Source organism: Passer domesticus, chromosome 18, assembly GCF_036417665.1.
Source record: "Passer domesticus isolate bPasDom1 chromosome 18, bPasDom1.hap1, whole genome shotgun sequence".
Classification (NCBI taxonomy): Eukaryota; Metazoa; Chordata; class Aves; order Passeriformes; family Passeridae; genus Passer; species Passer domesticus.
In genome coordinates, this window is record NC_087491.1 from 7177362 (window position 1) to 7196827 (window position 19466).

At 52.5% G+C, this 19466-nt stretch overlaps 3 protein-coding genes across 6 annotated transcripts in view; all 3 read left to right on the top strand.

The window, feature by feature from the left end:
- COL27A1 (collagen type XXVII alpha 1 chain) overlaps window positions 1-7590 on the top strand; it is a 142737-nt gene extending 135147 nt beyond the window's left edge. For 3 of the 4 annotated variants that reach the window (XM_064394051.1, XM_064394050.1, XM_064394052.1), the window contains 12 exons: window positions 393-446; window positions 991-1053; window positions 1457-1510; window positions 2200-2235; window positions 2550-2567; window positions 2942-2977; window positions 3304-3330; window positions 3545-3610; window positions 3993-4161; window positions 4314-4423; window positions 5168-5386; window positions 5891-7590. In XM_064394051.1, coding sequence (XP_064250121.1) covers window positions 393-446; window positions 991-1053; window positions 1457-1510; window positions 2200-2235; window positions 2550-2567; window positions 2942-2977; window positions 3304-3330; window positions 3545-3610; window positions 3993-4161; window positions 4314-4423; window positions 5168-5386; window positions 5891-6037 — 999 coding nt within the window. In that variant the 3' untranslated portion in view covers window positions 6038-7590. Of the gene's footprint in view, window positions 1-392; window positions 447-990; window positions 1055-1456; window positions 1511-2199; window positions 2236-2549; window positions 2568-2941; window positions 2978-3303; window positions 3331-3544; window positions 3611-3992; window positions 4162-4313; window positions 4424-5167; window positions 5387-5890 lie in introns of those variants that run through there. The other variant, XR_010349156.1, reaches the window with a different exon arrangement.
- Window positions 7591-9391: 1801 nt separating this feature from the next.
- LOC135283251 (alpha-1-acid glycoprotein 1-like) lies at window positions 9392-11626 on the top strand. The gene is made up of 6 exons (XM_064393824.1): window positions 9392-9502; window positions 10126-10268; window positions 10497-10567; window positions 10844-10948; window positions 11156-11256; window positions 11428-11626. Exons 1-6 carry the CDS (start codon window positions 9392-9394, stop codon window positions 11479-11481), a joined length of 585 nt encoding a protein of 194 aa, XP_064249894.1. The 3' UTR covers window positions 11482-11626.
- A 1003-nt stretch (window positions 11627-12629) lies between these two features.
- On the top strand, window positions 12630-17711 carry LOC135283355 (alpha-1-acid glycoprotein-like). Its single transcript, XM_064394067.1, has 6 exons — window positions 12630-12734; window positions 13529-13671; window positions 14231-14304; window positions 15211-15321; window positions 16095-16198; window positions 17589-17711. The coding sequence occupies exons 1-6, from the start codon at window positions 12630-12632 to the stop codon at window positions 17703-17705; spliced, it is 654 nt and encodes a 217-aa protein (XP_064250137.1). The 3' UTR covers window positions 17706-17711.
- Window positions 17712-19466: the final 1755 nt, after the last annotated feature.

Below are 19466 nucleotides of genomic sequence, written 5' to 3' on the forward strand. Positions count from 1 at the left end.
TTTAAAGAACTTTGAGGCTGTCATTTTGCAGCATGAAATTCCAAGATCAATCTCAGAGTAGATGCTCTGCATCCTTCTTCTGCTGGGCCAAGCCAGAGAAGCATCTGCTAGGAATAGTGTAGGTTTGCCTCCCATTTTGGGGGCAGAAAGGTGGCATTGGTGAGATCTAAGGGATCAGGTGAGTTGCTTCTAGCCTGATGTTTGTGCAGCTCCTCCTCCAGGCTTTTTTCATTCCTCTTTCCCATCAGTCCTGCTCAGACTGAGGGATACTCACAGATTTCTCTGTCTGGAGCTGCTGAACCCTTGGTGCATCTCTGAGTGACATCTGCAGCCATCAGTGTGAATTTACTGTTGTCCCTTGTTCTTGTGTTTGTCTTGGCTGTCCCGTGCAGGGAGACTTCGGAGAGGCAGGATTCCCAGGGATTGCAGGACTGTTTGGGCCAAAGGTAAGAGGCTGCTGGTGGCCACTTGGTTTTCTGCTCTCACTTGACTGGGGACAGGTAATGCCACACTTGTTGCACTGCTAGCAGCTCTGCAGCAACTGTGGAAATTGAAGTTTGATCCCAATTTTTGTTTATGAATCTTCATTTGTTAAGTGAGTGTGTGCTTACCTATGCTTTGCAGGAGGAAAAGGGCTGTCCTAGAGGTTCTGTGGCTGTTTTCCCCCTTCCTGACATTTGTATTTCCAGCATCAACCATCAGGCAGCACCTGAGACACCAATGTGCATCCCTAACTCTGAGACCCTGACTTGAAATTCAGACTTATTTTATCACCATATAATTTCCCTGGTAAAGAGGAAATTGTTTATTTTCTGTCAAAAGTAAAAGCCTTGCAAAACAGGAATGAGAAAAGAATTTACAACAAATTGGGTCTTCCCTGTCCCACAGACAAGAGGCAGCACCCCTGTCCTTGGAGCAGAGCTCTAAGCAAGGGCACAAACACAGGGTTTGGTTATTTAGTGGACCTCACATCTCATTTTTTGCTCACAGGGCCCCCCAGGAGACCTTGGGTTCAAAGGCATCCAGGGACCACGAGGGCCACCAGGTCTCATGGTGAGTGGTTCTCCAGTTTGTGGGTTTGGGAGGATTTTCTCCCTTCCCTCCTGTCTCTGTGAGGCTGCAGGGGCTGTGAGGAGCCCGGTGCTCAAGGCCATGGCTCCACCTCTGAGCCCCACAGCTGCAGGTGACCACACCTGCACGGGGCTTGGAGACAGCCACACTGCACAGAGCACTCCAGCCACACTGAAATCCTCCTTTTTGTGGAATTTCTGGGCTTTAACAAAGCTCATGACAACCACACTGCGGGGACTTGTCTCTTTGGAAATGGTTTTTTTATTCCAGATACAGCAAATACCACCACCAAGAAAAAAAAAAGCAGCAAAGATTCACTGAGTCTGCCCTAGTGAAAATGACTGTCAGGTCCCACGTGGTGGCTCACAAGTCTTTTCTTTCCTAGGGAAAAGAAGGAATTATTGGTCCTCTGGGCATTCAGGGTCCCACTGGAAGCCCTGTAAGTACCCATATTTCTTTCCTGCCTGTATTTTTCAGAAGTGTTTAAATGCATGACATCCAAAATGTTTGAGGCCAGCACAAATAACCTCCAAATCCTGCTGTAATCAGGAAAACAAAATGGGTTTTAGGATCAGCAGCTTTAGAAAGGCTCAGTCTCTGGCTGCAGACAATTTCTGGGAGATGATTAGCTGAGAAGTGGGGAGCAGCAATACAGAAGTGCAAGGTTTTCAATAGACTGGAAGACAATAATATTATTGCAGATTTCTGAAAGCCAGATTTTCCAAAGAACTTGGCCTGGGGCAGGGGGAAAAAGTTTATTTAAATAAACTTTTTTTTACTGTATTAAACTGGGAACCACTTGATTTTGGGAAGTGTTGAAAATCCCTGCCTTCCCTAAAATGCCAAAGGCCCTGAACACAGATGAAAGATCAGGTCAGTGCTTTGTGAAAACACAAGCCTGGCACCACTCAGAGCTTGGTCCAGAGGCTGCAGAGATAAAAACCACTAAGATGAACTCAGACATTGCCAAATCAGCCAGTAATGGCATTTTTTGCTCTGGGATGGGGAGGCCAATATGACAATCTGAGCTGGTGAGATAGAGATGAGTCCCTGCAAGGAGCTCCTGGGGGCAGGAGCCAGCAGGGCAGCTTGTGCTTGGTCAGTGACAGCCACCTCCTGTGCTTGCAGGGCCCCAAGGGAGACAAAGGCAGCCGTGGGGAGATGGTAAGTGCTGCTCCCACCCCTAAGAGTGACTCTGGACAGTCAGAGTCACTCTGGGCTCTGCTGTGACCTCAGGGTGCACCAGGCTCCCACCAGGGCACGACACTGCTTACAGATGTCTACACACATCCACACCACTCTGCTGGCAAAATTTCCATTTCCTGAGCCCAGCAACACTTCACCACGCTGTCCACAGCTGTGGTAGCTGCATGCTGCACCCAGCCCTGCCCTGGGGAGCAGCACATGGGTGTGCAGGGAGATTTTGGGTCAGTAATGAGCATTTTCTGACAGCTTCTGCACTTTTTTTTCCCCTGCAGGGTCTTCAAGGTCCGAGGGTAAGTACCTGGATCTCTTTTTCTGACTGATATCTTGTATTTAAATAAAACAGTTGTTTTTAGCACGTGTAAAGCAGCAGGGTGGGTAATTGCACACGTGGAATGGGATGAGTGCCTGGGGACATGGCATTAGTGACAAGTGAGGAGCTGAAAAGGCCGGGAACAAGGGATGCAGCAGGGGTAGACCAGGTGTAGACAGATGTACCCAGAGCAGGGACAAAATGGGGCCACCCCCTGTCCTTTGAAAGTTGTGAGGGACAGGCTGCTGTGAGCTGCCAAAAACCCAGCTGGGAACAGATTCCTGCTGGTAAAACCATGAGAAATGGAAATAAAACCTGGAGGTATTTCACTAACTGATGCCACTCTGTTTTTAGGGTCCCCCAGGCCCACGAGGACACCCTGGCCCTCCGGTATGTATCTGTGGGAAGAGTTCATGATTGAAACAAGCTGAAATGATTGCCTTGACACTCTCCAGAGGGACTGCTCCCTCGCTGGAAATTATGGCTTAGCCCCATTCCTCATGTGCAAAACCACGTGTGTGAATGGACCAGTGTTTCCTGTGCTTTGGCCCAAACCATCCCCAAGGGTTTCACAGAGACAGCATTGTTGCCTCTCTCACTTCTCTGCACTGAGGGGCTCCACGGGAGCGGGGATGTCACAGGCCATGGCTGAATATCTGTGCCCCAGTGACTGACCAGCTCCCTGGCTGATGCCCCTTTTTCCCTCTCATTTCCAGGGACCACCAGGAGTTCCAGCCTCATTTGTAAGTCGCCATTCTCTGTATGTTTGTAATGATGATCTCAGGTCCTGCAGAGCCGAGGTGCTGCTGGACCATTGAGACACACTCAGGCCCAGCAGGAGATGCTCTGTTAGATGAGCAGTGCTTGAGCTGCAGCCTTAGATTGAGAAGTGTTTTCTTGCATCAGGGCATGCTCAACTTCTAACAGTCTCAGTTTCCATCTTTTCACACCCACCAGCAGCAAGATGGCTTTGGGGCAGCTTTCCAGACCCTGATCGACTCCAACACCGCGCTCAAGAGAGAGGTACGAGGGCACTTTTTAATTCCCTGGTCTTTGTTTGAGCTGGAGACTGGGAATGGTCCCATCAGTGCTGTGTGCAGAAGGTTTATACAAAGCCCTGATCTGTCACTGTTCTAGTGGAATATTTGGAATTTATGCAGGCAAAGGTCCCGTTCTGTTGTGTCACTGATTTGTGAAGCTGCAGACCTCCTGACTTTGCCATTGTGACTTTGCCAGCATTTCAGCAATGTCCTGTTTGGGACAATGCAAGGCCTGTGGCTCACTGGCCCCAAGCCAGCACAGCCTGTCTTTGACCACTGATTTTTCTCAAAATGATGTAGAAACCCTTGTGGTCACAGCTCTCGGTGCCCCCAAGGCACCCCTGACTTGCCTTTTTTCTCTCCAGGGTTACCAACACCCAGACCTTCTCATGCTGGACCATGGAGGGGAGATCTTTAAGACTCTACACTACCTCAGCAACCTCATTCAGAGCATCAAAAGACCCCTGGGAACCAAGGAGAACCCTGCACGCATCTGCCGGGACCTCATGAACTGTGAACAGAAGATGACCGATGGTAGGGAGCCCCAAACCTGCATCCTCCTCCACAGGGCTGTTTCCATGGTCTCCTTCCCTGGGACCAGTCACCAAGAAACCAAAACTGTCCTTCTGTCATTCTCAGAAAAGGTGGAGTGTCCTTGTTAACCCCCAAATCCTGCATTTCCTCAGGTACCTACTGGATTGACCCAAACCTTGGCTGCTCCTCAGACACCATACAGGTCATCTGCAACTTCACCAACGGTGGCCAGACGTGTCTCAGCCCTGTCACTGCCTCCAAGGTAGGCACAGCCCAGCCCCACAGCAGCATCCCCCACACTGCCAAATGCCAAATATTTACACAGCTTGTAAATTTACACAGCTTGTGTTGTCCCAGGACACTGGGCAGTGACCACAAGGACACAGCACACAGGCTGGGGGAGGATTACTGTAACACTCAGAACTCTCAGGAGTTAAAAAAATACACCCAAGGCTCAAGACAAAGCCCTGTGTTCCAGTGATGTTTAATGAACCCATAGTCTTAACATGACCAGTAATTTCACAAACATGCTGCTCCCAAATCCTTTATTGACTTATGTTTGGGTCACTCTTGCATTTTGTTTTCTGCCACCTGGGGAAGTGAGGTCAGCCTAAATACACAAGTCTCCAGTGAAGTTATTGCTATGGGATTTTTGTTGAGGAAGTACCTGTACTAAAAATACAAATAGCAATATCTGGGCTTGTTTGCAGATGGACTGGAACCTGCTTTGCAAGTGTATTGAGTTTGAAGTTTACATTCTTTTCCTCCTACTTAAGGACCTTCCAGTTTGTTCTGCAAAGCAAAGGACTTGCTGTGCCCCCACGAAAACTTTCCAAAATGACTTGGCATCTGGCCCTCATGCCCATATTGACATCAGACCCAGCTCTGGACAGGGGTGCAGAATGAGGCAGAGGACAGGGACCCCCTTTGCTCCCCCACCCTGCACCAACCCTGCCCCCCTCAGCCCCTCTGCAGGGCACCCTGTGACCTCTCTGTCACCTTACAGCTGGACTTTGACATCGGGCGAGTCCAGATGAACTTCCTGCGGCTGCTGAGCTCGGAGGTGGTGCAGCACATCACCATCCACTGCCTGAACACCTCTGTGTGGCGGGAGGGCTCCTCCGAGGGCCCCTCGCAGAACGCCGTGCGCTTCAGGGCCTGGAACGGGCAGGTGTTTGAGGCCAGCGGGCAGCTCAGGCCAGAAGTGGCAGCTGATGAGTGCAAGGTATGTTGCTGTGAAAGAGACAAGTGGGGAGAAGTGCCAGAGCCACTCCGGGGCTCCAGTAGCACCTGTGCTGTTCATCCTACAAGGGAGAAGGTTTACCGCTAATTTTCCAGTTCAGGATGCTGTACAGCTCCTGTGAAGCAGATGGCCCTCAAATAGAATGCAAAAGGTGAATTTCTGAAGTTGTTATGGATAGCAGCAGTTAAACTACAGAAGGGGGAATGGCTCCCCATGGATGGTGACCCTGGCTCTTGTCTGGTGCCACACAGAGTCAGGAGACACAGGGCTGCATCCAGCTCACAGCACTAGGGGCTTGTCTTGCTGGTACCACTCAAGCTCAGTTTTCACCAGCCTGATAAAGGGCTCCCCAAAATGCTCTCTAAACCCACCCCAGCCCTGCTCAGCCCAAGGGACAGTCCCTGGTCTCACAGAGGGATTTTCAGGCTCACACCTCATGGAACACCCCTGGTTCACCAGCTTCCTCTCTGTCCCCTCCCCACGCAGATCAAGGACGGGCGCTGGCACCGGACCCACTTTTCCTTCCGGACGCAGGACCCTCAGCAGCTGCCCATTGTCAGCATCCACAACCTGCCCCCCTCCGAGCCAGGACAGCAATATCACCTCGAGGTTGGCCCTGTCTGCTTCCTCTGACCAAGCCATGGGACCCCCTGAGGCTCCAACCCCACGCTGGCCTGTCCTTACAGGGGCTCTGCCCCTCTCTGCAGCAGGGACAGCTGGGCTGTGTCCTTTGGGCCAACTCTTGCTCCAGCCTTTGGCTCAAGGCCTCCAGGAACCCACGATCTACTGAACTCAGCCAGTTGTTGAAAGGAGGAGGAACAAGGACAAGGTGGGGGAAGCGGGCAGCAGTCAGGATGTGAGCAGTGAAAAGGGATCAGGGGGCTGGGTGTTGTGGTCCCACACACAAAGCTTTTTCCACGACCAAAGAAAACATTGAGAGAAACCTCAAGCGACTTGCAGCGCGTGGGTTTTTTTGTTCTTTCCCCCCCCCCCATCCACCCACCCACCCATTTTTGTCTGGTTCCTGAGTTACCAAATGTTCTTTCCATTGGGAAAAAAAAAGTGATTAAAAAAATAGAGCTTCCCTCTCAGAGCTTGTTGCCTTCTGGACAGCCACGTGCTGCAGCAGGTCTCCCAGGCGGAGCTGCAAGTTGAATCTGGCTGCTCTGTGTACAGGAAGCATTTTGATGTGCAATATTAGAAGAAACAAAATATATATATTATATTATTTAAAGCAAAAAGAAAAAGGAAAAAAAAAAAAGAAAAAAAAAAGCCAAGTTCCTCCTTCCATGAGTTTAATCAACACTCCCTCTCAAGGTGTGGTGTTGGAGTAGGGGAGAGTCATGAAGCAAAGAAGGGGGAATGGAAAGAGGAGAGGGGAAGAGATTGGTGCTAAAATAGAGAGAGGGAATGGGCTCATCTGATTTGTTTCTACCTCTCACTGTGAAATCTCTGGTGCTCTTAAAAAAGTGTGTTATTTTATATATATGACTTTATTTAAGGTTGTGAAGGTGCTACAATGTCTTGCCACAGACCCAAAAAAACAGCCCCATAGAATCATCACTCTGGGAAGAGAGGAGATGATGTTCTACAGTTAAATCACAGAAACAGCCACCTTAAAAGGGATCCTTAAAAGTGGCCATGGGTGTCAATAACACAACTCACAGCACAGCCAACATCACTTACAGGATAATTTACAATCAAATTTGCTTTTTTTGGTTGTTTTGTTCATCAGCACTTCACTGCTTTGGGAGGGGAGTGAGGGACACAGCTCATCCAGAAGTGTTGAGCCTCAGAGAGCTCCTTTGGAGTTGGTTGAGTTGGGCTGTACTGAGTTGCCCACACGACCCCCTGGACTAAGCTCACGTTTAAACCCCGCTCTGCAACTCTTCCCTCGGCCCCTCTGTTGAGACTGACATGATGGTACCTTGTTTCAGAACCCAGCCGAGCTTGCAAGGGTTTTGTTCTCTTAAGTTTTGTAGAAATTTAGTCTCTGTATGTAAATTTGGAGGATTTTTTTTAAAGAGGATAATTATGGTAATCTTTAATTCTATATAAGGAATAATATTGATGTAATCAGAGCTGTACTGTATCAGAAACTCTTCAGTGCCTGTTTGGAGTTTTCATGTCTCATATGGACTATGGATTTTATTTTTTTGAGGGGAAAAAAATTATCTGTGAGTCTCTCTTTGTGTATTTTTTTTTTGTCACTACTGCCTGCTGGTTGGTTCCCAATCATCATCAGAAAAGGTTAACAGGATCTGTCCCTCATACCTCGCCCTCCACGCAGCCCCGGCCAGAAATACCTCATCCCCAGGCCAAAATCACCACCACCCATCACTCACTGCCTCCCTGCAACCCCCCATACTCCATTTCTCATCCCATGCCATTGGTTTTGTGTTTTCTCAAGGCTGCAGTTACCATTTGTTCTCTTTAAAACTTTTTTTTCTCTCCTTTTCTTTTTCCTTTTTTTTTTTTTTTTACTTTAAATAAATATTTAAAACTGAGGCAATGGAACAGGACTGGAATGGTTTGTTGTTTTCTTTTCTTCATAAGAAGCTATGTGTGCAAGAGCTGCAGAAATACCCCATTGCCCAGGGGTTCCCCCAAGTGACCTGAGACAAACCCACACCCCAAACCTTCCTATGATGCCAAATGCACAACAAGACTGGCACCCCCTTGGCTCCCAAGTGCTGTCCCTCATCCCTGTCCCCATCCTGCCACGGTGCTGGGGAGCAAGGTGGGGGGAAAAAAAAAAGGAAAGAGATGGGAGAAGGGAGAGAAAAGGAAAAGGGAAGAGAAGGGAGAAGGGAAGGGAAAGGGAAGAGAAGGGAGAAGGGAAGGGAAAGAAGGGAAAAGGGAGAGAAAAGAAAAGAAAAAAGAAAAGAGCAAAAAAAGAGCAAAAAGAGGGGGCAAAAGGGGGGAAAAAGAAAAAGGGGGGAAAAGGGGGGAAACAAAAGAAAGAAGGGGAAAAGAAGGGGGGGAAAAGAAGGGGGGAAAAGAATAGACGTAGGGTGAAATTGGGGTGGGGTGAAAGGAGGAGGGGGGAAAACTAAGGGAGAGAAAAGGGGAAAGATGAGGGCAACAGCAGGGGGAGGGGGCAAAAAAGAGGGCGGCAAATGGAAAGAAGGAAGCAAAAGGGAAAAAATCCTGGTTTTTTGGGGACAAAAAGCAGAGGAGCTGCCCGGGCCATGCCGGTTGCGACAGCGGGAGGGGCTGAGCCGTGTCTGCTCTGCCCCTTCCCGGCACCAAAGCCCGGCCGCGTCCCCCCAGCCACCGCTCCTGAGGCAGGGTGAAAGCAAATGTCTTTAATTAATTAATTAATTAATTAAACACCACACTTTAATTGCGATGCCAACATTAGAGGAGCTGAAGGGCGCTGTTGAACAGGGAGGTGCTGCATTTAAAGAAGCTGTAATTTATAGGTTTTTTTAAAAGGTCTGAGCGCAGTGCAGTGATGAGCTCCCGGCCTCACAGCCAGGATCCCCCATGGACCACCCTGGCATCTCCCTCCCAAGAGCACAGAACCCCTGTGCAAGCCCCCAGGGGAAAGAAACCAGGCGAGTGTGGAGCAAAGCTTTAGAGCTGCCAGCCAGCCATCCCCACGAGGGTTTCTTTGCCCCGGGGAGGAATGCCATGTCCCGCTGCCCTCGGTGTCCCCAAGGTCTCCAAACACACCTGAAGCTGCTGACCACTCTGCCAGGCACCCACAAAATTAATTGCAGTTTCTGAGAACAAAAGCCTGCACTGGGGAAGCATTAGGTAGGGGGGGAAGGGGGGTGTTTCCTCCTTTTGTGCTGGAGAAATCCAAGATTTTGCAAGTTGAATTTCCTCCACCTGCTGTTGCTTCATGCCTGAGCAAACAGCCCGGCAGCGGAACAGGGACGTTGGTGCCGGGGATGTCCAGCATTGGTGGCAGCCCTATATAAGGGACGGGGCTGAGCAGCAGCCTGGCACAGCTGGAGCATCCTCCTGGCCGGCCAGGAGATGTTGGCCACCCTCACCCTCCTGCTGGGGCTGCCCCTGGCCCTGGGCACCGAGCGCCCGAGCTGCGCGCCGCTCGTCCCGGTCACCTTCGACAGCAGCACCATCCCCCAGGTAAGCCCGGCCTCTCCTCTCCTCCAGCACCCCCAGCCCTGTGGATACAGGAGGAGGCCATGGGAGAACCATCAGCAGCTCAGTGTTTATCTCACTGCCTGTCCATGCTTGTTTTCCTAAAAAAATTCCGGAGTGCTGCACAGGGAAGGGGTGAAGCCTTGCAGCTCTGCAGCCATAATCTCATGACCAGGCACTTTTGGGGGTTCCTGCTTCCATCTCCTTGCCAGCCAGGCTGGGCAGCACCATCCCAATGCCTCACCACTCTATTTTAAGTCCTTCAAGTGGTGGTGGCTCAGGTCACGAGTCTCCATCAGCAAACCCTTCACTGCATAAACAGAATTTAATCCCTCGGGAGCTTTTAATGGGAGGAAAGCAATGACAGCCTGGCCTGGAGCAGGAGAAACACCATTGCAGAAAGAACTGGCCAGCCTGGGAGCTGGAGCAGGGCCTCAGCAGAAAGGGGACAAAACCCAGAGACCCTCAGCAGCCTGGATCCTGCCCAGGGCAGTCCCCCACGCCTGCTCCTGGCCGTGGGCACAGGCACAGCCTTTGCTTTACTCAGGGTGCCTGGGGCTGAACCTGGCACAGCCCCTCCAACTCCCCCACTCTGCTCCCCTCTGCAGCTCCTGGGACAGTGGTTCTACATCGCTGGTGCCTCCAGGTACCCCCCTCACCTGGCAGAGCTGAGAGCAGTGACATTTGAGGCTTTTTCCTTCTCTCCTGGCAGCCACGAGAACGAGCTCAACATCAGTGAAATCATAAGAATGTAAGGACAGGGGTTCATGCCCTGATCTGGCTCCCCCACCCCCAGGGGCATTTCCACCCTCTGGTGTCATCCTCTGGGCTGAGACACCCCACAGATTCGGGCTGGAGAGCAGCTGTGCCACATTTATTTATGTTAATAAATGAGCAGTCCTGCTCGTGTTCCAAATCCCTCAGGTTTGGTGGGGCAGGCTTGGGGGTATTTGCTCCCTCTGACCTCTCTGCCCCACAGGAATGAGACGTGTGTGGTGAGGAACTCCAGCAGGACCCAGGTCTTCCAGCACAACTCCACCCTGGTGCACGGTAAAGCTCCACTGGGATGGGGAGGGATGGGGGGACACAGCCAGCCCTTGAACCCTGCTGCTTCTGCCCCCCAGCATGTGGCCCCCTGAGCCTTTTACACCTAAAATCGTGTCTGGAGGTGGAATTAAAAATTTTCTTCCACCACACAGTACAACTATGGCAGCACTGTGGGACCAGGGTGGTCCCCAGTGGGATGAATCACAGGGAAGAAAGGTGATGAGCCTCAGCATGGGTGAATCCTCACCAGTGGGGAAATCTCTCTCTCATACCTTCCAGTTGGTGAGGACGGGGTGATTTCCATGGCCAGACTGATCCAAAGTGACAAAGACCTGCTGGTCCTGAACCACATCAACATTGACTTCCCAAATCTGAGTCTCTCAGGTGAGCAGGTGCTTCCCCAGGGGCAAATCAAGGGGCATGGACATCTCCAGTCCTCACAAGCAGGGCAAAAAGCCCCTTTTCCCCTGCTGCAGAGAGAGAAAAATGGGGACAGACAGTGAGCTCCCCATGTGCACTACAGGGATCACCCAGGAGCAAAGCAACCCTAAAACTCCATTTCCTTCCCTCCCTTCTCCATTTCTCTGGCAGCACGGACACCCAACGTGAGCAAGGAGCACATGGAGGAGTTCAAAGCCCACCTGCAGTGCCTGGGTTTCACTGAGGAGGAAGTGTTCTATGCTTCCCCAGAGGTACAAACCCCTCCCTGGGTGGATGAGCCCCAGGCCAGCTTCTGTTCCCAGCTGGGATGGGGCTCTGGGGGGAATGTGAGTTGAGTCCCCCAGCACAGCTCCCCCACCCCAGCCATTCCTGGTGGTTCTGGGCTGAGGGAGCCCCCAGAGCTGATCTCCTCTCTCCCCCAGCATGCCTGTCCCCTGCCTGGGGGTGAAGACAATGCAGATCCTCACCTGGGGTAACCCCCATGGACTGGGCCAGCTGCTCCATCCTCATCCTCCTCCAGGCTCAGCACAGCCTCAGAACATCTTATCCTGTCCATGTTTTGGTTTTTCATCCTGCACTAAACACCCAATTCCACTGTTCTCAACTGGGCCCAAAATAAACTGCTGCATTTCACTCACTCTGCCTACTCCATCTTCTCTGGGACACCCTCCTGCCTGCCCTGCCCATGGTGCTGCATCTCCAAACCCACCCAGAGATGTGAAACACTCCAGACAAAACCCAGCCATAGTCAAGGGTGGCAGGGGGCACAGAGGCACATCCCTCATGCCAGCTCTGTGGTGGCAGGGGACCCTCCCAGCGTTAGGACATTGGGACACGAGCACCCACCCCTCAGGGTGACACACAAACCCCCTCAAGAATCCCCCACCACAACACTGTCAGCACCTGAACATCCCCACCCTGGATTTTCAAGCCAAATCCCACAAGGCTCCATCTACACCACAGGCTTGTGCAGGGGACACTGCAGGGCAGGGTGACAGGAGGTGACACTGCACCTTCCCCCAGTGTCTGTGAGGAGGGCAAAGGGGAGGGGATGGGGAAAACCATCACCCAGAGCCAGAGCAAAGCGTTCAGGGAGGCTGTGCTGCCAGAGGGGAAAGGGCACCCAAAATGCCAGGGACACAAGACCGGCCTGTCTGACACCACAGGGACAGCAGCAGGACAGGGGGGCCAGGGAGCTGCACAGGGGATGTGCCCAACAGGACACGGCTGATCTCTGAGGCCGGTTTTGGCAAGGACAGCAAAAGCACCTTCTCTTCCAAGCCTCTTTGGGCTTTGCCTGAGACTGGGGAGGGGGATCTGCATCCAAACCAGCACCAGGAGGGCTGCACACCTCAACAGCACAGCAAGAGGCAACTAGGGAGCTGCTCACAGGGAAAAAAAATGGGCAGATTTAGGACAGATTGCAGTTTTAAATGCAGTGACTGCATCACCAGCAGCAGCCACACCCGAGGCCAGTGCCAAGCACGTGGCTCATCCCCGGGCATCGCCCCCAGAAGGTTGCGACACAGGTGCGGATCCGGGCACATCCTGTCCCCTCCGGCAGCCGTGCCCGTGTGTCCGTCTGTCTGTGCAGGACGGTGCCCGCTCAGCCGTGGGCTCAGCCATGGGCTCGGCCGGGCTCGTGGCCGTGCTCGGGCTGGCCGCGCTGCTCCCCGCGGGCGCGGAGCCCTGCGCAGCGCTGCGCCCCGACAGCTCCGCGGCCGCCCAGGTAGGACAGCGTCCCCCGAACCTTTCAGATTTTCTAAGCCTTCTGATGTTTATGTTCCCGTAACGAACTTATTGTGAAACAATAAGTTATTTACTTTACGTAAATAACTTATTGTTTCACATTCTTTTATGGAGGAGGGGAAATTTGATGGAGTGTTGGTCGGTCCGGTGTCATTGGAGAGGTGGCACTGTCACCCTCCAATCCACCGTCACTTTTGGAAATCCATTTTCTGACTCGAACACTTATGAGCTGCCCCTGTTTACCCCGAGAACAGCAGCGTGTTGCCGCTGTTTTTCCGTGTCTCGGGGCGGCAGCAGACAGCGGGCTCGGGCTGTCCCCGCCGCTGTGGGCTCGGGGGGCTCCGCTGGGCCCCGGGAAGGGCAGAGCCCCCCCGAGTCCCCTCTGCTCCCCCGGCACAGCCGCCGAGGTGCTGCCGGTGAGACACCTGCGGCACAGGGGAGAGGTTTGCTGTGCAAACCACCTGGAATTACCCCGTTTTCTCGGGCTCCCAGCAGTGACCTCGAAACAAGGCTGGGTATTTTTGGGTGCAGATCCCCCGCGACAAAGCCGGGCTGTCCTGTCCCTGCCACCACAGCCGGTGCCAGCACCCTTCCCAACCCCCACGCCCAGCTATTTTTTTCCCTTCCACTTCATTTGCAAACATTTCACCTTGTCGCTGCCAACGCAAGAGCCCCAGCAGAACATCAGAACTAGCAGCAGTATCAGTTTGGTGGAAATCTCCGGGTTTCTCCGGCAAACCGGATCTGTCACCACCTGTCCCTGTGTCCCCACAGCTGCCGGGGACGTGGCTGTACGTGGCAGGGGCTGCCCAGTTCCCCCAGCACCGCGTGGAGATGCTGCTCATCGACCATGCCTTCCTGCGCTTGGAGCCGGGTGCCAGCGGGCAGCAGCTGCTCATCAGCCACTACGTGGCCGTGTAAGATGGAATCTCTGTGCCCCCAACCCAGCCCCTCCCTGCTACAGCCCTAAAACCCTCCAGCACGAGATGCGAGCAGGGCTCCAGAGTGGTTTCTCCAAAAGGAGTCTGTCCTGCCTGCTCTGTGCACCCTCTCCCCCATCCCCTTTATTTGCTCATTTATTTCAACAGACCGCAGGTTTAAGTTCTGCAGGGCACAGAGGTCTCACAGGCACCAAGCCCTGCAGGCAAGGAGAAAACCTTTCCAGGAGTCTCTGTGCCAACACCAAAAGCTGTTTCCCCAGAAACTCAGGGTCAGAATTTCAGGGGATGACTTTTTCTGTGCAGCACTTTGAGGTTTCAGTTCTTTCAGGGTGGAAAACGTCTGACCACCAAGGGGTGGGTGGGCAGTGGCAGGGCTGAGACCACGAGCAGCCCCTGGAGGTCAGGCAAAGGCACGAGAGAAACGCCTTGATTTTAACAGAGAGAAATTAACCCTGAGGAGGAGCTGGCAGGTGCAGGGCTGGGGCTTTGCTGGTCCTTCCACACAACAGCATCACCCCTTCCCCTCTCCCTGCAGGGGGGACCAGTGTTTTACCAACAACCTGACCTACCTGGAAGTCGCTGCCGGTAACGCCACGCTGGTGAAGCACGGTGAGCAGCACGGATGGGGTTAAACCCAGCGCACGGTTTCACAGGACTGAGACACACAGAGGGCCCGTGCCCCTGTTTTACATTATCCGATGCATCTCATCCCACAGTCTCTGGCCGTTTGAAGCCTCGGTGGGCTCCAAACAGCTCCTCAGTCCTGGGGGCACCCCGGTTATTCCTGCTCCAGGAATACAACCTGCCCAGGTTATTGCTGCTCCAGGAATACAACCTGCCCAGGTTATTGCTGCTCCAGGAATACAACCTGCCCAGGTTATTCCTGCTCCAGGAATACAACCTGCCCAGGTTATTCCTGCTCCAGGAATACAACCTGCCCAGGTTATTCCTGCTCCAGGAATACAACCTGCCCAGGTTATTCCTGCTCCAGGAATACAACCTGCCCAGGTCGTACCCTGGGCTCCCCAGGGGTCACAGCCCCACCAAACCCACAGAGCAGCGCTGTGCCAGGAGCCAGCCTGCTCCCATCCCTGCAGGAGAGCACCCTCCTGCTTGTGAAGGCATTCCACAATCCCTTGGGGAACGAGGGAACACTCAGGGCAGGTTTCAGTGAATTAATGAACTCTGAATTCCTCCTCCTTGCTGAGGAGGTGAGGTGAGCCAGTCTGGGGTGGGAAGTGCAGCCCCCTGGGACACAGTTTGCACTGACCCCTCATACCCTGAGTCCCAGCACATCCCAGCAGCAGCACAGGAGCTGGGGGACTTGGGCTCTTTCACACCAAGCCCAATTTCAAAGAAATACAATTTACACAAACCAAGAGCCAATAAAGTCACCCTATTTCAGGATATTTTTCCTCACCTGCTGCTGAAGGTTGAATCCCAGGGACTACTGACATTGCCACACCTGCTGCTGCAGCACTGCAAATCTGAGTTATTGTGTCTGTTCTCTCCAAGCCAAGACCCAGCAGACTGAGGGGATGCTGATGAACATGAGCTCTGAAAACCTTTTACTCATCCAGTACCAAATGCAGAGGGAAAGGACGTATTTGGGGCAGTATCTCTATGGTATGAAACTCCATCCTAAAGCAGTTCAAAGCTATCACAGCACACCCACCCACACACACAAAGTTATCAGCTAAAACCATACAGCAGCTTGGTTTCACCAACAGTCAGTGACTTCCCTGAGACCAGCACTCCAGGGGTCATGGGATTTGCAAACCCCATTAAACCCCACATCTCTTGGCAGAGCAGGAAAAGCAAGTTAAAGACCAAACCCACTTACAGCGTAAATATTCAAAGAACAGGAAGCAAATACAGGTCAGCACCAATATCATTGTAAAAATCTCAAAATTTTCAAGCCAACCATGATGTTTTCAGAACTTACCTCCCAGGCAGAGCACATGGCTTTGCAGTGCTAAAGCTGGTCAGATTTAACCACAAACCCATAAAGCAGCAGTTTTGACCCTGATAAGGCTCCCCATCATCTTGCCAGGCTGCAAAGCAGTTGCTGAAGAGATTTTGAAGACACATAGAGAAAGCAGCCTCCATACTCTGCCTTGGTCCCTCCTGACACCTCAGGAGTATCAAACCACCCTGCAACCCCTTTGAGCATAGAGGAGCTGAGTTGTTTGGGAGAGGTTAAAAGTGGTTAAAAGTTAAAAATGAGGTTAACAGTGATGCCCAGGGTTGGTTTTGTTCAGGTGTGCTCACTGTGGGGGTGAGAGACCCCCACACAGACCACATCCACTGGTGGGGAAGGGGGGCAGCAAGGACAGGGACACAGAGGGCTGTGCTGAGGCCACCAGTCCACATCTAACACCTGACAACTCCTCCTGCAGCCAGGAACCTGAGCATAAGCACGGCAGAGCGGGAGGAATTCGAGCAGCACGCGGCGTGCCTGGGGCTGGGGGCAGAGCAGATCGTGTACGCGCCGTGGAGAACGGTACCGAGCACCCCGGGCCACCAAAGCCACCCCGGGCCACCAAAGCCACCCCGGGCCCCAGGCAGGGCTGCAAGAGCCAGGCTGCATGGCCAGCTGCAAACTGGGCTCTTGGAGACACAACTGCAAGGTGTTGGGTATTTAGAGGGTTAAATAATCACAGGCGTGCTTCAGGTGAGGTTTAAAATAGCACCCCTAAAGCAAATGCCTGCACCTGAGCATCTCCCCAGGGAGCCCTGGTGACAGCCTGCTGACCCTGCCAGGGGGAGCTGGGCAAGGGATTTTTGCCCTCAAGTTACTGATTTGCCTTAAAACCCCTGGTTCTGCTCCCTAGCAAAGACCAGCTGTCCCAGAAGCTGCAAAAAGAGCAGGAAGACACAGGGATTTTTTTCCTTCAGGTTTTCCACCAAAACATTTAACCAGGTCCAGTAGTCACCTCTGCCACCTGATTTAAGACATTTTATCCTGCAAGTGACCCAGACCCTGAGTCAGCTTGACAGGGGCTCCTGTTTGCAAAGTGAAGGTGGAAAACATCTTCCCTTGGCTGCTCTGTCCTGGTCACCTGCTCGTCCACATCAGCAGGCTCTGAGTTTTCAGGGGTGCCCAAAACCCCACTCCAAGACCCCAGGATGGATCCAACATTGTCCCCAACACTTCTCCAGCCTCAAGAGGCTGCTTTTAAAACTGCCCCACGGGTTCAGGGGAATGGAGGACAGAAGCAGAGGGGGAAACCCTGGGAATGGGGCTGCCCCTGGGGCAGGTCTCCTCTCCCATTTAGCAATTGAGCAGCACCTGGGAGGCAGAGCCCAGCTCCTCTACATGAACTGCATGCAGCTGTGGACTGGGGGGTTGCAGTCTCTGGATCACATTTAAATTTGGGCAAAATGAGGGGAATTAGTCAGGACTGTCCATGCCTACAAGTTCTGGTACAATTGGGGTTGGAGTTACTGGTGAAAGTAGCCCACTGCACCTGAGGAGTAAAAAGCCAACTAAACAAACACAGAAAACATTTTGGGGCCCTTTGGGGCTGGAGGAGGTGGATGTGAGCAGAGCACAGGAGCAGACTCACAAAGCCCCTGCCAGCTGCAGGCATTAACAGAACTTAACCTATGCTGAGTGCCTGAGCAGCACAAGCTTTCTGTTTCCCCCAAAATCCGAGTTCCCCCTTTCCTTCAGAGCACACATAGCCCGGCTTTGTCCGAAAAACTTTTTCCTCTTTCCAGCACAGGCATGGAAAATGGCAGCAGCAGGTGCTGAGTGCCTGGGCAAGCACAGGGAAGCCCTCTTAGACATAACCATCTAAAAGGGGAGAGGAAAATCTTCTTTATTGAGTACATTCTCTGATGTTGGCACCTTGGCAGATTCCCTTACCCTGTTTCTGTTGTTTTGACAGGAGGTGTGTCGAGTGAAAGCAGCTGAAGGCAGCAACAGCCCCCAGCCAGAGCCCGTGGCTGCAGCCACAGCATCCCCTGCTGCAGGCACTCCCTGGCCGGGCACTGCAGGGAACTGACCCCACACAGGCAATAAATGTTTTCTTCAAATTAGATACAATTTCGTGCCAAATTGTTTGAGAGCAGAGGGTTCTGAAGATTTTCAAAAAGAAAGCAAATACCCAATTCACCTTGTGTGTCATCCAGCTAGGAGTTGGGGGAGTCAGCCTGGAGCAGTGAGGTTGGAAAGTGTTCTGCCAAAAAGCAGCGCTGCAGGGCAGCAGTAAGAGAGACCAGCCAGGAGAGGGCAATCATTAACTGTTTTAAATAAGCAAATCAAGCATTTCAGGAGTAACTGGAATATAGAGAAGGCTGAAACTTATCTGGAACTGTGCAGCCCGAGGAAAAGGGGGCTTAGCTAAAAGGGACCACCCAGTTCCCCTGACAGCATCTTGGCTCCCAGGTGGGACAGATGTTCCTGCCCAAAGCCTCTGGACCAGGCGAGTGCTCCCTGATAATGTCCATCCACAGCTTGCTTTGCACCCGTGTGTGACACTGACAAATTATCCTTCTGCCAGAGGGAAGGGGTGCTAACCCAGCCCAGCCTGCATTTTTAGTTCTCAGAGAAAACATCACAATTTCTCACTTCTCAGCAAGCTCAGCACCCTGGAGATGAGAAGTGCCAAGGATGACATTGCTCTCCATGCCTCCAGTACAGCCCTGCCCTCGTCAGGCCCCTCACACACCCTTATCCCAGCCCAAAGGGGGTCAGCACCATCACTGCCATTGTAAAAGTGGGTGAGTGTAATGAGAGACTGCTGCTGCATGTCTGGAGAGTAATTCAGTCTCAGCTCGTAATTAAGCACTGAAAATATCTCTCTTCCTTAAAAAGGAAGAAAATGAGAGAAGCTGCAGCAAGCTCTGTGACTCCCTCTGGAGCTCCAGGGTGCTCTCTGTCCAGCTGCCCTTACCAGGCAGAATTTCAGTGTTAAGCCTTTGGAGTGACAGCTCTAGCAGAAATGAATTTTACAAGATCATTAAGAATCAGAACCATTAAGGTTGGAGAAGACCTCCAAGGTCACATCCAACCCCCAAGACCAATCCCCACCTTCTCAACCAGAGCACCAATCCAGCCATTCCTTGGACACTTTCCAGGGATGGGGACTCCACCACCTCCCTGGGCAGCCCCTTCCAGTGCTTGACAAATCTTTCAGTGAAGAGATTCCTCCTGCTGTCCAGTCTGAACACCCCCTGGCACAGCTTGAGGCCATTCCCTCTCCTGCTGTGCCTTGTTCCCTGGGAGCAGAGCCCGACCCCCACCTGGCTGCACCCTCCTGTCAGGGAATTGCAGAGTGAGGTTTCCCCTGGGGCTGCTTTTCTGCAGGATGAAATTCAGCCCATTCCCTCCAGGTCTCGAGGCACAGGCACCCAGCCAGCCCTTGCTTCACCCCCTTTATCAGCTTGTGATGTGAAACAGGACTCCCCAAGAGCACAGGGGGGCTGAGGGGGTGCTGGCAGCAGCCTCCAGGGCTGCATTCAAGGATCCAGCTCAGCTGACACCAGTGGAGAGCTGTGGCTCAGATTACAAAAACTCAGACTTTATGAGTAGATTTATAGCTGAATAAAAGCCTTGAATTACAGTAGGAGACATAAGGAACAAACAAAGCCAGTCTGGCCCCCACAGCAAGTTTTGTTAACCAAATCAGAGGCCACTTGCACTACCAGCTGTGGCTCCTGAATGACCTTCAAGGCTAGCTCCTGGCTGCGTTGTTATTAATGAAAAAACTTGTACAAAAAGCCTTTATTTTGAAAATAGTGTAAGCCAGGTTCTTTCAAGGGGA

Excerpts from the sequence above, each read along its gene's own strand:
- LOC135283251 (XM_064393824.1), top strand. The coding sequence starts at position 9,392 with ATGTTGGCCACCCTCACCCTCCTGCTGGGGCTGCCCCTGGCCCTGGGC. Across the intron at positions 10,568-10,843 it reads CAACTCCACCCTGGTGCACG|TTGGTGAGGACGGGGTGATT; the intron begins GTAAAGCTCCAC and ends CATACCTTCCAG. Across the intron at positions 11,257-11,427 it reads TGTTCTATGCTTCCCCAGAG|CATGCCTGTCCCCTGCCTGG; the intron begins GTACAAACCCCT and ends TCTCTCCCCCAG.
- LOC135283355 (XM_064394067.1), top strand. The coding sequence starts at position 12,630 with ATGGGCTCGGCCGGGCTCGTGGCCGTGCTCGGGCTGGCCGCGCTGCTC. Across the intron at positions 15,322-16,094 it reads TTTGGGGCAGTATCTCTATG|CCAGGAACCTGAGCATAAGC; the intron begins GTATGAAACTCC and ends CTCCTCCTGCAG. Across the intron at positions 16,199-17,588 it reads TGTACGCGCCGTGGAGAACG|GAGGTGTGTCGAGTGAAAGC; the intron begins GTACCGAGCACC and ends TTGTTTTGACAG.